We start from the raw sequence: 17,933 nt of genomic DNA on the forward strand, positions 1-17,933 counted from the left end.
TATTATTATTGTATTAATTTCTTCCTTTATGCCTGTTAACACATGCTTTATGTTTTTGGGTGCTCCCATTTTGGGTGCATAAATATTTACAACTGTTATATCTTCTTGTTGGATTTTTACCTTTTATCATTATGTAGTGGCCTTCTTCTCTCCTATTACAATCTTTGTTTCAATGCCTGTGTTGTCCAATATTGCTGTCCAATTGCCTGTGTTGTCGAGTATTGCTCTCCTGGCTTTCATTTCACTTCCATTTACAAAGTGAATGTTTTTCCAAACTTTCAACCTCCATGTGTCTTTAGGTCTGACCTGAGTCTCCTGTAGGTAGCATTTAGATGGGGCATGTATTTTTTATCCATTCAGTAATCTTATGTCTTTTGATTGGAGCATTTAGTCCATTTACATTCTAAGTAATTAATAATAGGTATGTAATTATTGCCATTTTGTAACTTGTTTTATGGTTTGTTTTTATAGTTTTTCTCTTGTTTTTCCATGTTTACTTTCTCTCTTCCCTTGTGATTTGATGGCTTTCTTCAGTATCATGCTTTAATTACTTTCTCTTTACTTTTTGTGTATCTACCACAGGTTTTTGATTTGTGGTTACCCTTAGGTTCATATATATTTTATGCATATAGAGTCTATATTATGTTGATGATCAGTTAACTTTGAAGTCATTTTAAAAGTACTAAAATTTTACTTGCCCCACGTTTTATATATATGTCATACTTTACATTCTTTTGTGAATCTCTTGACTTAATTTTTATAGATACATTGATTTTACTGTTTTTGTACTTTAATCTCCACACTGGTTTTATAAGTGATTAATATACTACTTTTATTATGTTTGCATTTACCTGTGAACTTTTTTCCTTTCATAATTTTCTTACTCCTAATTATGGCCTTTTCTTTCCAGTCAAAGAATTCCTTGGGATGCCTTGGTGGCTCAGTTGGTTGAGCGTCCGATGTCGGCTCAGGTCATGATCTCACAGTTCGTGAGTTCGAGCAGGCTCTGTGCTGACAGCTCGGAGCCTGGAGCCTGCTTCAGAGTCTATGTCTCCTTTTCTCTCTGCCCCTTCCCCACTCATGCTCTGTCTCTCTCTGTCTCTCAAAAATGAATAAATGCTAAAAAAAATTTTTTTTTAGAATTCCTTTTTTCTTGAAGGCTGATTTAATGGTGATAAACTCCTTTAACTATTTTTTTTGCCTGGGAAACACTTTATCTCTACTTGTGTTCTTAAGATAGCCTTGCTGAGTGGAGTATTCTTGGTTACAGGTTATTTTTCTGTCAGTACTTTGAATATACCATGCCATTTTGGTCTGCAAAATTTCTGCTGAAAAATGAGGTGAAAGCCTTGTGGGGTTTCCTTTGAATATAACTGTTTTCTCTTGCTGTTTTCAACATTCTCTATCACTAAATTTTGCCATTTTAATTATTTTGTGTCTTAGTATGGACCTCTGTGGGTTGATTTTGTTGTGGGTTCTGTGTGCCTCCAGAATCTGGATGTCTGTTTCCTTCCCCAGGTTAGGGAAGTTTTCAGCTATTATTTCTTCAAATAAATTTTCTGTGCTCTTCTCTCTCCTCCTTCTGGGATTGCTGTAATGTGAATGTTGGAATGCTTAGTGATGTCACTGGGTTCCCTTAATCTATTCTCAATTCTTTTTTTTTTTTTGCTATTTGGCTTGGTTTCTTTCCATTACTCTTTTAGCTCACAGATACATTCTTCTGTCTCCTCTCATCTGCTATGGATTCCCTCTAGTGTATTTTTAATTTTAGTTATGAAGTTATTCATCTCTGATTGGTTCTTTTTTATATTTTCTATCTCTTTGTTATATGTTCATTGAGATTCTCCACTCTTTTGTCTAGTCCAATGAGTATCTTTATGACCATTACTTTGAATTCTTTATCAAGCATATTGCTCATCTCTGTTTCATTTAGTTATTTTGCCTTAGTTTTGTCCCATTCTCTCATCTGGGGCATATTCCTCTGCTTCCTCATTTTGTCCATCTTTTTGTGCTTGTTTCTATGTATTAGAAAAGTAAGCTAAGTCTTTGATCTTGAAAAGGGGTGGCCTTATGAAGAAGAGGTCCTGTGGTGTCCTGTAGCATCATGTCCACTGTTCACCAGAACCAGGAGCTTCAGGGGTGTCTCCTAGTGGGTTGTGTGCACCCTAGTGTTGTGGCTGTGTTTGCCTGCAGTCATGGGCATACCAGGCAGGGTTTGGTCCCTGTGCTGTTTAGGAAAGAGTCTGGGGTCACTACAGGGCTATAATTCAGCCTCTCTGCCTGGGCTGCCATCATACCAAATTGCAGAGTGCTCTTGCTCTGTTGTCCTCTGAGAGGCTTTCAGTGGTTGGTGGGGCCTACAATCAAACCATATGTCTGCCCCCATCCTTCTATTAGGGCTGCAGTAGCATTGATCTTCAGGGTACTCTTCCTGCCTTTTCCTGAGAGGTTTTTATTGGTGGGCAGGGCCAACAGTCAGACCAGATGCCTGCCCAGTCTGTCTGACATTGCTGCAGTTGCACTGCTATGTGTGGTTATCTTCTCCTCTCCCCAGGACAGTAGTCACTTTGGAGTGGTTCAGGTCTCTGTGAGGGCTGCTTACAGGGTGTCTCTTGGCAGGAGCTGCTTTGAAAGGATGCTTGCTAAGTGGGGTGGATATCCAGAATGCAGGATATAGTGTACGTTGTGTTGGCAAGATAGGTAGACAGTGTTCCTGCTGGTTCCTGCAACTGAATGGGCTATCTAGACTGGGGGCTGGGGTAGGGAGAAGTGGTAATCAACAGCTCTTCCGTTCTTAGAGAAATCTCCTAAAGATCCCTACCTCTCCTGCACACATTCTGAGATTAGTAAATAAATGTACTTCATGTATATCCCAGGCACTTTTAGAAGTGGTGCTTCTATGCTATATCTTGGCGGGTTTTTTTTTTTTGTTATGCTGGCTCTTTAAGGCAAAGGATTTCATTTCTTATTGCCCTGAGGGCCTCCCACAGCTAAGCCAGCTGAGTTTTAAAGAACCTGGCATTAAATCCCAATGATTGTCAAAACTCACAAAGTTAAGCCCCATGGTTTTCAAAGCCTAATGTTATGGGGACCTGTCTTTCCAGTGTAGTTCTCCCTTGCCTGGGGTGCTTGGTGTGGGGTCTGCTCCTCCCCTTTTCCCTGCTTGTGGTGTTCCTTCTGTTCATGATTAGTCTCAGTAGGATTTTGGTTCCAGACTGCATCTGCCCCTCCTACCGTTTTCAATATGGCCTTCCCTGTGCAAAGTCTGTTCTGCCAGTCTTCTAGGTATTTTCTGTGTTAGTTGCACTCATGTGGCTATCTATGTGTGTCTGTGGGACCAGGTAAGCTCAGGACCCTCCTACTCTGCCAACTTCTCAAGTCTCCCACATACTAAACTTTAAAGTTAAATCTTTTACCTGGTCCAAGACAATGATTTCATCTGCATCAACCACTGTTGACAATCTGTGTGCAATGAAAATAGAAGTTCTGTGTTTGACTGCATCCCTCATGGCACCAAGAATAGTCTGCAAGTTTGACAACAAGAGTAAGAAAAAAATCTATTAGGTAAATGTAAATTAAAATAATCATACATTTCTTAAAGAAACATATACAATGCCAATTTTGTATTATATAAACTTTATACCACTACCAAATATTTTCCCTAATGTAAATAATTACTAAGAAGAGGAGAAATTGATCAACACGAAAAGGCAAATATAACCACATTATTGTGGACAAATTATCTGAGATAGGCAACATTTCTTAAAATTACAAAGACTGGAAGAAGGTGGATATTTCTATACATAAAAACAAACATAATAATGATGAATACAGTGATATCAGGAACATGCTGGTTATATTTATCGGCCTATGAGAACAAAAATAAAATGAGGTAGGAATCAAGTAACAGGATACAGAAAATTACAAAACAATCAATAGAAAGGAGACTCAAAGGGTACAGAAGCATTTGCTTTTCATTATTTCAAACTTGGAGGACGGAAAGGGCAACAAAGACAACTGTGTATGTTTAACTTGAGCAAACTTCCCTTTCAAAAGTATTCTGACTTCTTTATGTACCATTGATCGATGGACACTTGGGCTGCTTCCACATCTTGGCTATTGTAGATAATGCTGTTATAAGCACAGGGGTGCATGTATCACTTCAATTAGTGTTTTTGTAATTTGGGGGTAATTACCCAGTATCACAATTACTGGACCAGTAGCACAATTACTGGATCATAGAGTAATTCTATTTTTAACTTTGAGGAACCTCCATACTGTTTTCCAGAGTGGCTGCATCAGTTTGCATTCTGATCAACAGGGCACCTTTGTTCCTTTCTTTCCACATCCTCACCAACACTTGTTATTTCTTGTGGTTTTGATTTTATCCATTCTGACTTGTGTGAGGTGATATCTCCTTGTAGTTATGATTTGCAATTCCTTGATGATGAGTGATGTTGAGCATCTTTTCATGTGTCTGTCTGCTATCTGGATGTATTCTTTGGAGAAATGTCTGTTTATGTCTTCTGCCCATTTTTATAAATTAAAAAAAAATTATTTAAATATACAATGGAAAATAATTCAGCCATAAAAAAAAATGAAATCCTGACATTTGCAATGACATGCATGGAGCTACAAAGTATAATGCTAAGTGAAATATGCCAGTCAGAAAAAAGACAAATACCATATGATTTTACTCATAAGAGGAATTTAAGAAACAAAACAAGCAAAGGAAAAAAGACAGAATGAGACAGAGACAAATCAAGAAGCAGACTCTTAACTACAGAAAAGAAACTGATGCTTATCAGAGGGGAGGTGGTTGGGAGGATGGATGAAATTGGTAATGGGAATTAAGGAGTGCAATTGTTGTGATAAGTATTGAATGATGTATCAAATTGTTGAATCACTAAATTGTACACCTGAAACTAATATAACACTCTATGTTAACTATACTGAAACTAAAAATTTAAAAAGAACAAAAACCCTTATGTCATGATGAACTGAAAAAAAAAAAGGTTTTTTTTTTTCACCTTTGCTTACACAGCAAAGTTGTCACTTCAGAAGACAATGAAATAAAGCTGAGAATGAAATGTCTAGCTCCATTTCCCCTTGCCACAGAAGCAAGGACAGCTTCTTCCCAACACCTCTGGCCTTTTTTGATCACAAGCATTCTATAGAAGGCACGTTGAAATGGCGAGGGGCTACCTTTGTCAAAAGAATTCTGAAAAGCAAGTTTTTAGAATCCATTTTCCCCAAAATATCCAAGACTCAGAAGAAATGGGCCAAACTGCCCAGTTATAAACAGAGGGAATGACTCTGAGACATTGGCCCTGAATAGTCAACAGGGAGAGCCTAACTGAATAAAGAGCAAAAGGAAGGAAATAGGGAAAAAAAGGTATTCTGACTTCTTAATGAATTCTGGAAAACATTTTTTATTACAGTATAATTAACAGTGTTATATTAATTTCAGGTATATGATATAATGATTCAATAGTTTGTTTTTTTTTTTTTTTGAGAGAGAGAGAGAGAGCGAGCACAAACAGGGGAGACAGGCAGAAGGAGAGAGAGAAAGACAGAGAGTGTGAGTCTTAAGCAGGCTCCATGTTCAGCACAGAGCCCGATGCAGGGCTCGATCCCACAGCCCTGATCATGACCTGAGCTGAAATCAAGAGTTGGATGCTCAACCAACTGAGCCACCCAGGCAACCCTGATTCAATAATTTTATGTGCTATTCAGTGCTCATCATGATGAGTTAATCCCCTTTATCTATTTCACCCATCCTCCCACCAACCTCCCCTCTGGCAAGCACCAATTTGCTCTCTGTATTTAAGAATCCATTTGCAAAACACATTTTTGTTTACTGCCTTTAAAGTATAAGGGAGTTGTGTATATATTCAGTTATACTTGGAAATACGGGTCTAAGTATACCTAGCAGGATGGAAATAGCAGTGTGGGGCTGGGCATATATCCAATGGCTCCCTAAAGATATTTCTAAACATTGTATTTATTAAAGGAATAAAATGATCAAGAGTAGATGGTTACCCAGGAGGGAAGACCTTATGTTTTACTAGGGCAGACTAAAAATTACGTGCAGGGCCAATTCTAAGAAAAATTGTGATGTCTGTGGGGACTCATTGTCCTTATTCTCAAGAACTTAAGGTCTGACATCCTACTAAGTGCTCTGGACCTTTTAAAAGAGGCCCACTAAAATTTACCAAATCTTCTAGTAACTCATTCCCTTGGTGGGGAATTGTCTACTAGCTCTTATTGGGTTATACTCTGGAAGATAATAAAGATACATGACTGTTAAGAATTATAATTTGTGGTAAATGTGAATGATACACTTTTAGGTATACAGTTCTTGTAAGCAGATTCCTATTTTGCCTATGAATGGGTGTGGTCCTGCTTAAGGTTCCCTTTAAATATAACAAATCCTCATGCTAAACAAGCCACTTAGATATTAAACTATTTTAAACATATGGCAGATCAAATAATATGCCCTGAAACTTAACTACACATGCAAATATTATCCCATACATGCTGTAAAGCTGAAATTAGGCATATGCTTCAACACTAGGTTTTTACTACATATTTGAGTAAAATGTAGGTGAATGGAGGTAACAGATAACATATGCCTATTTTCAGTTCTATATTAAGGGGATCCATTCATGAAATTGCCATTATTATTAAGACTTTTATATTTAATGCAAAGATGTTGTTATGAAGTATAATGTAGTTGCTGGGTAGTACCATGACATCAGGTGTCACAACATCTTGTGACTGCAAAACATCTTGGTGCTGCAAAACCTTTTTTGTGAAATGAATATAAATTTATACTACCACCACAGGCTGTGTGTGCCTGACTTGTACTATCAGTGAGTTGCTCCACGATAAGTGAAAGGCTTTCTGGTGTATACTGTCACAATAATTTACACGACCTGTTTTCATGAGTGTTAAGTGGCAATGGCAGAAAGACTAAAATGTTTTTCCTTTGCAGCAGAGTAGGCAAGTCTTACAAGCTTTTCAAGAGGCAAGGATGATAACAGTCACACGGTTCTAAAAGGAGACACTTTTGCAAATGGACTTAGCAATGTGATAGTTCAATGCAACTTAGCATTCTTGATAGTTATCAATACTTGCTATATAGGGGAAAAGGGCCAGGTATTTTGCTCTATCCTACCTCCTACTGAAGTTCATTCAGAATACAAAAGAATGTAGCCATTTTACTGAAACTTCCAAGGAGAAAAGTTAAGCATTGAGAATTGAAGAGCATGGCATTTTCATCATCATTTACCTCTTCAGTAATTGAATCTAATGATGAAGTGGCTTCATCATAGAGAATGACTGGGGGGTCCTTCAAAATGGCTCTTGCAATTGCTACTCTTTGCTTTTCTCCTCCTGGTAAAGAAAAATTTAGTTTAAGGATATATAACATAACAACATTTTATGTTTCTAGTATTTCTACTGATCATAACCACCAAGTAATGCCTTTAACATTTACCTCTGATCACTGTTCATTTTACTCAGTTTTAAGAGTCTAAGTTCATATATGATATCCTTTGACAAACTATACACTCTGCTCTGGAACATAAATATAATTCTGGATTCTGACTTTGTGGCAGGTAAAGAGAAAAAGGAGAAGTAACAGCTTTGATTCCACAATTATTCCTCTCACCGTAAATATGCTCATTACATTTGTTACTTTATATTACTTCCCAATTAACAGCATCTCAGAACAATTTCAATATTAGAGAACTAACAAAGACAAAACTAAATTCAATATCTGAAACCTGGAATCTTGGAAAACACAAAACTGAATATCTAAATGTATTTCTTGGGGTGCCTGGGTGGCTCAGTCGCTTAAAGCGTCTGACTCTTGATTTTGGCTCAGGTCATGATCTCATGATTCGTGAATTTGAGTCCCACATCAGGCTCTGCACCGAGAGTGCAGAAACTGCCTGCCCTTCTCTCTCTCTGCCTCTCCCTTGTACCTTCTCTCTCTCTCTCTCTCTCTCTCTCTCTCTAAACAAACAAACAAAGGGGCACCTGGGTGACTCAGTTGGTTAAACATCTGACTCTTGGTTTCAGCTTCGGTCATGATCTCATGGTTCACGAATTCAAGCCCTGCATCGGGCTCTGTGCTGGCAGCACAGAGCCTGGTTGGGATGCTGTCTCCCCCTCTCTCTGCCCCTCCTCTACTCACACTCTATCTCTCTCTCAAAAATAAATAAACATTTAAAATAAAACTTAAAACAAATAAAGAAATAAATTTATTTCTTAACAAAAAAGTACCATTCAGCCAGTATTCTTCTCAAGGATTTTTTCTGGAAGATATTACTTTTATTGCACCCTTCAAAGTTAAAGGTATATACTCGATACCTCGTATTTCACCTTAGTTACTTGCTATGGTCTCTAGAAAAGCAGAATTTTAAAACAGAAAGGAACAGAGACCCAGAAAGGTTTACTGGGTTTAGTCAAGGTCACAGAGCAAATTCCAGTGGAATCTGGGCTAGACCTGACTCTCATGCCAATGCTCTTCCTATCATAATATGCAAGCCCATATTTATTCCTAAATATACTCTAGTGAAAACAAAGAAATCTTTTCCTCCCTTACTGGGAAGGGAAGTAGGTCTAAAGTCATCAATCTTACACAAAACTACAGTTGGAAATATAGAAGATGATGTTTTGCTGAATATGCCCCTCTTGGCTTCTTTTCTGTTATCCAGTAATTTATCAATGTCTGAACAAACTTGTATTTTTCAGCTTCAGTAACCTCTTCAGGAAGCAAGCTCCACCTATTTATTGGTACACTTTATATTTCTTCTGCAATTATTATTTCCAACCAGTAAAGGGAGCTCCTTATGTCTAATACTAGTACATAAGTTTATATTTATACTATCCACATTCTTCCCCATTCAATAAGATCAAAATTCTCCTACCAAAGCAGGCATCATGCCAGAACTATCTGCTTACCCACCTGGCAACTCAGTGGCAGAAAGCGCCTAAAAGAAGTAGATACTCAGAGGAAGGACTAGTTTAGACATGCCTCCCAAATTTCAAGCGGAAACCAACTCAGTTTCAATTCTATTCAATAGAATTTTGGAAATTGAAGAAGAAACATTTGTTTGTTCCCTACCATAAATATTAGCATAGACACTAAATAATACAAATGCTCATTCAGAGAGGTCTAGCTGTAAGGCGATGGGTATTAGGTAAGAATACAATTTCTTTAGCCATTCTTACTCCCAAAGGCATGCAGATAGGAAAAATTTGATTGGAAAATGGCATGTGGCATAACTATCTGAAGCAGTCATATATTGAGAGGCCTAGTTTATACTATGTGAAAACTTGTATATCTTTAGAATTAGGCAACTGGACAAATCATCTGGAGGTGGTCTGGTTAGCTGGACACTACTACCATTAAGAGCAATGGTAAAGTATAAAGGGGGACTGGAATGATGCAAGTATCTTATACTATCAGGTGATAATCAAAAAAAACCACTACAGGGGCACCTGCGTGGCTCAGTCGGTTAAGCGTCCGACTTCAGCTCAGGTCATGATCTTGTGGTTTGTGAGTTTGAGCCCTGCATTGGGCTCTGTGCTGACAGCTCAGAGCCTGGAGCCTGCTTCGGATTTGATGTCTCTCTCCCTCTCTGCCACTCCCCCACTCATACTCTCTGCTTCTCAAAAATAAACATAAAAAAATTAAAAACACTATAAACCAACCTAACTTGAAAACAATCTTTGCTTAACATTTCCTAAACCTAGATCAAAACTTTCTAATGGACTGCAAATTCCTTGAGAGCAAGTCCGTTTTTGCTTCATCTTTTTAACTCTTAAATCATTTAGCATATTAGCTTGTACATAGTATGTACCTAATCAATGTTGTGAATAAATGAAACCAGTTTGTAATGAAAACAAATGGGGACTCATTAAAATTCACGGAGTATTCTTCATTTTCTTTTCGCCTCACCTCCATCCTTAATCTACCTATTTCCTCCCTAAATTAAACTAGAGTGGAGAATAAATGTAAAGGGTATAGTGTATTTATGAGTTACAGTAATACTTTTAGGCATTAGATAGCATTACACTTCTGGAATTCAAATAATTTTTGGTGAAAAAATATTTTTATGGATCCTCCAAAAAAATTCAGTTTTTTTTTTTAACGTGTATTTATTTTTGAGACAGAGACAGACAGAGCATGAATGGGGGAGGGGCAGAGAGAGAGGGAGACACAAAATAGGAAGCAGGCTCCAGGCTCCGAGCCACCAGCCCAGAGCCCGACGCGGGGCTTGAATTCACGGACCGTGAGATCGTGACCTGAGCTGAAGTCGGATGCTTAACTGACTGAGCCACCCAGGCGCCCCAAAAATTCAGTTTTTATAAGATAATGATTATTAAACCTAGCAATCTCATTATTAAACACTTAAATAGAAACCTACAAGCCCCAAAATTTACTTGATCACTGAACCAACAAGAACATGAAAATGAAGTTAACTGTAAAGAAACTACAGCAGTTAAGTATATCAAGTGTAAGGAAGTCTAAAGCATTGAAAACATCCTGCAACAAACTAGGAAATTATGATGAGATACACTATTTACTATAAAATTACTTTTGCCTCCTCTTAGTACTTTCTCAGGTGAATAATGATCTTCACTTTCCTTTAATATTAAAATTATGGATAATAAGTTAACACTGATCTGAGCACATATCAGTAATCTACTATTAAGTACTTACTGTTTGCAGCTGCAAGTGAAAACAAAACAAAACAAAAAACATCTGCATGACTTGAGAAGTTATTTCCAACATTATTTGCAGTGATGGCTGAGACCTTCTTGAAAGTGACTGGATGAGCACTCGGTATGTACTCTGTCATTACATTTTCTAGAAAATGGCTCTATACAATGGGACAGATCTAAAATCTGATTACCTGAAAGTTTGAGTCCTCGTTCCCCTACTTGTGTGTCATATCCATGTGGCATTCGAAGAATTGAATCATGGAGTCCAGCTAATTTTGCCACTGCATACACTTCCTCAGGTGAAGCATGGATGTTTCCATATAAGAGGTTGTAGTAAATAGTATTGTGGAAGAGGACAGCATCCTGGAGCAGATTTATGTATACATACATATACATGTATATCCATTATAAAAAATTCAAACAATTTAGTAAAGACATAAAGAGTAAAATATAACCCCTTTATCATCCCCCTCATCCCTGCAATCCCATTTCCCTCCCCAGTACTAATCACCACGAACAATGTATTGAATATCAATCCAGATTTTTGATACATTTATATGCCATACACTTTTTTTTTCACATAGGGGAGTCATACTGTATCTATATCTATAAATATATAATTTTATAAATTGCATTTTTCACTTAACATACCCTGGAAATTGTTCACATCAGTAATCCTACCTCACTGTTTTTAATAGTTGTCTGATACTAACAATGTATTTATTTATTTCTCTATTGATAGACATTAATGTAGGTTCCAAATTTTTGCTACTACAATGTTGGAATAAAATAGCATTACATATAGGAATTTGTGCTCTTGTGTATTTCTGTAAGAAGGATTCCTAGGAGTAGATTGATGAGTTAAAAGGGAAGCATACATTCATCCTTTGAGAGTACTGCCTGTCTTCCAAAATGCTCCAACAGTATACACACTTCAACCCTTATTTTATGAGTTTGTCAGGTCCCTGTTTTCTCAACAGGCCTGCATATTAATAAGTTTCAGTTGTTGCTACTTTTGTGGGTAAAAATTGCTTTTCGTTTAAATTAGCACTTCCCTAATTACTAATGAGGCTGAATATGTTATATGTTCCTCAGAAGCTTTTAAACTGGACACAGAAAACAAAGGATTTATACACTATAGATATTTTTTGGAGAAAGTTCACTGCAAGCATTCATTTGATATTTCATCTTATTTTGACTTAGTCTCTAAATGGTTGAAAGGCAACAGTTAGTAAAATGAAATAAAATGGCTCCATTACTTTACCTTAACCAAGATAATTAATATCTTCTTTAATATCACAATCAGCCCCAGAGTTTCAGGTATTACTTCAAATAATATTTTAAACATTTTAAGCCAACTACTAATATAAAAAAGTTTTTATATTGAGATGGTACTTAACCCCAATAAGCTTGAAGTTCTATAAAAAGAAAATACTTATTTTTAAATATTTTATATTCAGAAGAGTTAATAAATGCTATCTGGAAACTTTGAAAATTCAAAAAATATGGTAAAATAAAAATTAATTAAATAATCCATAATCCTATCATGTAGTGATAACTGCTATTAACATTTGGTGTGTTTTCTCCTTTCTCCTCTACTTAACATGTATTCCTTTAATATTATAAAATTGTGATTTTATATTTTGCTTGGTATCCTCTTTTTCAACAAACTTTTATTTTAGTATTTTTCCATGACACTCAATATTCTTTACAAACAGCTCATTTATAAATGGCTTTTTGCCACTTGATTCTATGGTGATAATTTAACCATCTACTTATTGTTTTGGATATTTACACTGTTTTCAACTTCTGTTATTATAAATATGTTTTTAACTTCTGATATTAAAAATAATACTGTAATGACCATCTTTGCATATAAAAATCTGTTCACATCTCTGTTTATTTCCTTACTAAAACATCCTAGAGGCAGAATTATTGGAATAAAGGATTTGAATATTATTCTGGCTCTTGCTGCTTGTCAGGAAAGCTGTATACTTACACCAGACAAACACCAGACTAGCCATTTTACACAGCCTTGCCCAAACTGCACATTATGAATTCTAAAATCCTTGCTGACAGGTGAAAAATGGTATCCCATTGTTGATTTAATTTACATTGGTAAGGCCTCCAGTGAGGATCAGCATCTTTTTATTAACCATATATATTTTCACTTGATATACAGTTTAGGTTAGTGTTTCTCAACATAAAGTCTATTGTGAATTATCTATATCAGAATCATGTAGGAAGCATATTCAAAAATGCAGGGTTCTGGGCCCCACACAGCCCTCCTAAATTAGAATTAAGGTGTGTGAAAGAGCTGGAATTTCAATAATCTCCCTAGGCGATTCATGCACACTAACATTTGGGATTCTCAGTGAAAAAGAGGGAGGACGGGGCAGAGTGGCATGTGTCAGATCACTTAGAGGCCTTTTATAAGCTACATATCCCTGTCTGATCCCTTTCTTACAGTTCTCCTAGGAGTTTAATTCAGATTCTAGTCTGAAACTAGTTTCCGGGTCTCTCTGTTGGCTTTTAGCATAAGAAAAATTTACATCCTATAAGGCATCCTTGTCTTCTCAGATTTTGCTCAGAATTTATTTTTCCCCTAAAGTCATTCAACAAATATTTGTTAAATGCTTGCTATGGGTCAGGCACTGTAGGTGGTTCTAAGAAGTCAGTGGTAAACAAGGCATAAACATGGAAGCAGATAACCAAACTGCTTTTCTAAGTTTTATAAATTCACTACATTGGGGTACCTGGGTGGTTCAGTTGGTTAAGCGTCCGACATTGGCTCAGGTCATGATCTCATGGTTTTTGAGTTTGAGCCCCCCAACTGGGCTCCGTGCTGACAGCTCAGAGCCTGGAGCCTGCTTTGGATCTGGGTCTCCCTCTCTCTCTGCCGTTCCCCCTCTCGTGCTCTATCTCTCTCTCAAAATTAAATAGATATTAAAGAAAATTTTATAAATAAATAAATTCACTATGTCAAAAACTGTTCAAAATTATAGTAATAGCTTTAAATTACTGAGCATTATGTGATGGATATTGTGCTTAGTGCTTTATAGATATTGTCTCTAATCCATAAAAATTCTATCCCATAAGACAGATGGTTATTATCCTTACTTTAAAGATAAACTGAGGACCAAGACCACAGAACTTACAAGGGTTAGAGCTAGGGTTAGAATCCATATCTGTCTGATTCTAGCCTGGGCTCTTTCCATTATATTATGCTATCTTTCTAAGATCTAAAAAATTTTTTTTCCATCATTCAGATTTTTCATTCACATTTTTTTAAGGCTTTTTGGTAACAGAATTTACCTGTAGGGTCTAATGCTTCCTACTTAGTTAGCAATATACTCTTTGGATTCAAATTATTCTAACAAAAATCTACCAACCCAGTAAGTTTTTCCCCAAATAGGTTTTCTTCCTTTTTTAAATACCTGAGGTACTACTCCCACTGCCCGCCGAAGGCTTTCCAGGCTCACATCTTGTATATTTTGACCAGCAAGGTAAATGTTACCCTTTTGAGGCTCATAGAAGCGAAACAACAGCCTTACTATTGTGCTTTTTCTGAAATTGAAGACAAGAAAAGGTTAATTAGCTCTTACTGGCATTAGGGAATCCCTGTTTTAAACCACTGTAATCATTTTATGATAAAGAAAAAATATTACATTGAGAATCATCAATCAATGATGTAGAATTTTATAAATAACTAAATTACCCACCCTGACCCACTACCTCCTACAATGGCCACTTTCTTTCCTGCAGGGACTTCAAAAGATACTCCATCAAGGACTTTCTGCCCCTCAACATATTCAAAATGCACATTATCAAAGACAACCGTAGACGTCTGTGGTGTGATCTGAATGGGAGATGCCATTGCCTTGTCCTAGTAGGGAAGAGAAAAAAAGCCACTTTATATACCATGTAGACTACAGCTATGTAGATAATTTTCTAATTCACAGAAAAAGGGAAAAAATGGGGAAAGAGGAGGTTTATAAGTAGTGTTAGACCACTTCCAAGCATGCTTTTAAAGTTTTTTTTTTTTAACTCCTCACTAAGGTCAAGAACTCCTAAATGTTTTGATTTTTGAGCAATTTTGGGGGGCAGGTAGAGGGATGGTGGGCAGGGGAGTAAGGATGTTTAGGACATGAGGAAAGGCAATCACACATTTTATACCATGATTAGCAAAAGTAAATCAGGTGCAAGTACAAATAATTCAAGTTAACAAAATTTAGCTTCTAGGTATAATATTCTTTGCTAACATTGTAAGGTTTCTAAACATGGAAGTAAAAGCTCTAACAACCTCTTAATACACATCATAGCCCCAATTCCTGCAAAAAAGAAACTGGTTTGCTAACATGGTGATGTAAGAATATTCCCTTAGAATAATCCTATTAATGGGATGATGCTCACATGCTGTTTAAAAGGTACTAAATAGATTACTTACTTTAATTCGAGTGTCTACTTTGAGTAGAGTAAACAAGGTGTTCATATCTATCAGTGCTTGTCTAGTTTCTCTATATACAGTCCCCAGAAAGTTAAGGGGCAATGAAAGTTGAAAAAGCAGTCCATTCACCATTACTAGATCTCCAACAGTAAGGGTACCTTAATATGTAGTTGACAGAAGAAAAAAAAGGTATTTTAGATGTTATAAACTTTTCCAGCTTAAGATAGAGAAGTTTATTAGTCTGGAATATAATATTCTATAACTATAATAAATTTAAAAAATTATGCTATAATTTTCATAGCATAAAATGCACATAACCAGTAACTCTTAAGGTCTATGCAAATTTAAAAGCATTTTAATTCATGATTTAGGAATATAGAGAACTTGATATAAGTGGAATGGGAACCACCTACCCATACACTATACATAATATACGCACACAAAAAAAGAATGGTTTAAGTGAAGATAGAAATGGATGGCTAAATATCTCTCTCCTTTCTTCCTAAGACACTAGCAAGTTTCTTTGCAATGTGAAATAGAAAAAAAAAAATTTAAGTATATATTAAAAATTGGAACAAATGGGTATCATGATTGGGAATGAAACCATATATTAAGGTCACAGTGAATGAATAAATCTTAACTGAGTGGGCAGATTACAGAAAAGAGGCAGAGACATTATTCACTTTTGAAATGTTTTGCAAATGTAAAATTAATAGAAAGATTAAAATGTAACTTGTAATTGTAAAAAGTATGTGTGGTGCATTTTAGTTCTTTGGACTAAACACTAAATTAATTACATTGCTTTCCAGGTCTACAAGAGAAATTAGAAATATCAGATGCTAAAAAAAGAATTTACTCCTGAAAGAATCAATATGTAGCCTCACAAAATGGATAAACAGTAGTTCTAATTAATGAGGGAGCCAGTGCTAAACTTGTAGTGTCAAACAAAAGGAAGTTAAAAAAAACCACTATTATACAATTAAGAAAACACATTCTGATATAAAAAGGAAAGTAATCCAAGGATGTTAAAGCACTTTATTGAATATGCTTTATAACTAAGACTAATATATACATTCCTTTCATCAATCCTTATTTATAAAGGTTAAGAAAAACATCTATAAATGTGAAAACTGCAGATCCATTACCTGCCACGATTCCCTGACTGGCGAGCACCATAATAGCCGTTAAACCAACACTGAAAATAGCACTTTGACCAAAGTTCAGCATAGCCAGAGTAGAGGTACTTTTCAATGAAGCAGTCTCATATGTCTTCAGAAATCTATCATATCTTTGTGCTTCATAGTTCTCATTATTAAAATACTACAAAATATACAAAAATAGTTATTACATGCAAGTACAATTATAATTTTTCTCTTAAGTGATTAGTATCCTTTTCATCAGACTTTATGTATGGATTCAATTTTGTATTGCCATACTCCACTTTAAAAACTTTCAATACATTGAGCTATGGTACTCCTGCAGTTTTCCACAATGAACTATATTTGAAAAGTCCATAAAATTCATTGCATATTTACTGAAGGCCTGGTTAATTTAAACCCAAATCTAAAAAATAGTGTTAATGGCACTTCCTTTACAAAGCTTTCTTCCCCTGATCCTCTGAGATTGAACTGACAGTTCTCATTGCCCCCACCACTTTATGCTTTCTTTTATAGTCAACTGCATACTTAACTATAATTCTCCCAATTTACGGGACTTAATTCTGGGAGGGCAAGCCTTTTATCAATCATTTTTACCACACTTCCCCATCACAGGACTTAGTGTAGTGCTTTGGACACAAGAACCATTCAGGAATATTTGTTAAATGGAAAAATGGACACATAAATGAGAATTAATGAAAATCACTATATGCTAGGTCCTCTGAGGGACAGTCAAGACCTTACATGTCAGTTTGATTAGCTTAGTGTTAATTCTGAATCAAGATGCTAAATATACTCATCACTTACAAATTAATTCAGAAGGTAAAATTCTGATGTTGCCACACAAAAACTGAGGTGGAAAGAGAGGAGAATTTCCAAATAAAGAAAAATAATAAAGTACAATTATTTCATCACACTTAGAGATCCTATCCTAATCTGAAGCTCTAACTTACAGCACCTATTCAGCTAAATGGCAGAACAAATCTCTGTGCAGTGTGAAAGGGAGAGGAAGTATAATTAAACATATTACCTTCACAGTTTCATAATTCAGCAGTGAGTCTATGGCAGCATTACCTGCATCATTATCTGCTTTGTTCATCTCTATTCTAAATCTAGTTCTGTAAGACAAAGATTCACATAGGCATGAAATTTTTGCTATGTAAATGTAACTAATTTCTGAACCTTGACTGGCCTCTAGGAAATACTTTACCTCCACCGCGTAACAGCAACTGTGAATGCTGTGTATGCACCAAGTGTCCCGAGGGTTACTAATGCAAACTGGGCACCACATCTATAATACTGGAGAAGGCAAAATAAGAAATGATAAACAGTCACTGTTCTTGCAAATAGCTTATAATATGTAACAGCAAATATCAATCAAAAGATTTTAATAGAAATATGTTGATGGGAATTGTATAAATAAATAATTTTGTGAGATATCAAATACCTTAGAAAAGCTACTTTAGGTAACAAGGGAAGAAAGCCACTACACTTGCCACATTGATACTACTGTCATATGCTAGGATAAAAATAATGCAATAAGCCTTAAGAGGAATAAAATGTATATATACAGTCTTAATTACAAAATA

The 17,933-nt window shown here is 36.0% G+C and overlaps 1 protein-coding gene across 1 annotated transcript in view; it reads right to left on the minus strand.

The window, feature by feature from the left end:
* The window catches only part of ABCB7 (ATP binding cassette subfamily B member 7), a 162,739-nt gene that overhangs the window by 18,859 nt on the left and 125,947 nt on the right, over positions 1–17,933 (minus strand). Inside the window, exons 7-15 of the mRNA XM_007097500.3 lie at positions 17,555–17,643; positions 17,375–17,462; positions 16,333–16,507; positions 15,188–15,345; positions 14,463–14,626; positions 14,178–14,307; positions 10,932–11,103; positions 7,295–7,398; positions 3,417–3,524 (exon numbers count right to left, since the gene is read on the minus strand). Coding sequence (XP_007097562.1) covers positions 3,417–3,524; positions 7,295–7,398; positions 10,932–11,103; positions 14,178–14,307; positions 14,463–14,626; positions 15,188–15,345; positions 16,333–16,507; positions 17,375–17,462; positions 17,555–17,643 — 1,188 coding nt within the window. The remainder of the gene's footprint in view (positions 1–3,416; positions 3,525–7,294; positions 7,399–10,931; positions 11,104–14,177; positions 14,308–14,462; positions 14,627–15,187; positions 15,346–16,332; positions 16,508–17,374; positions 17,463–17,554; positions 17,644–17,933) is intronic.

This window comes from Panthera tigris, chromosome X (genome assembly GCF_018350195.1).
Source record: "Panthera tigris isolate Pti1 chromosome X, P.tigris_Pti1_mat1.1, whole genome shotgun sequence".
NCBI classification, from domain to species: Eukaryota; Metazoa; Chordata; class Mammalia; order Carnivora; family Felidae; genus Panthera; species Panthera tigris.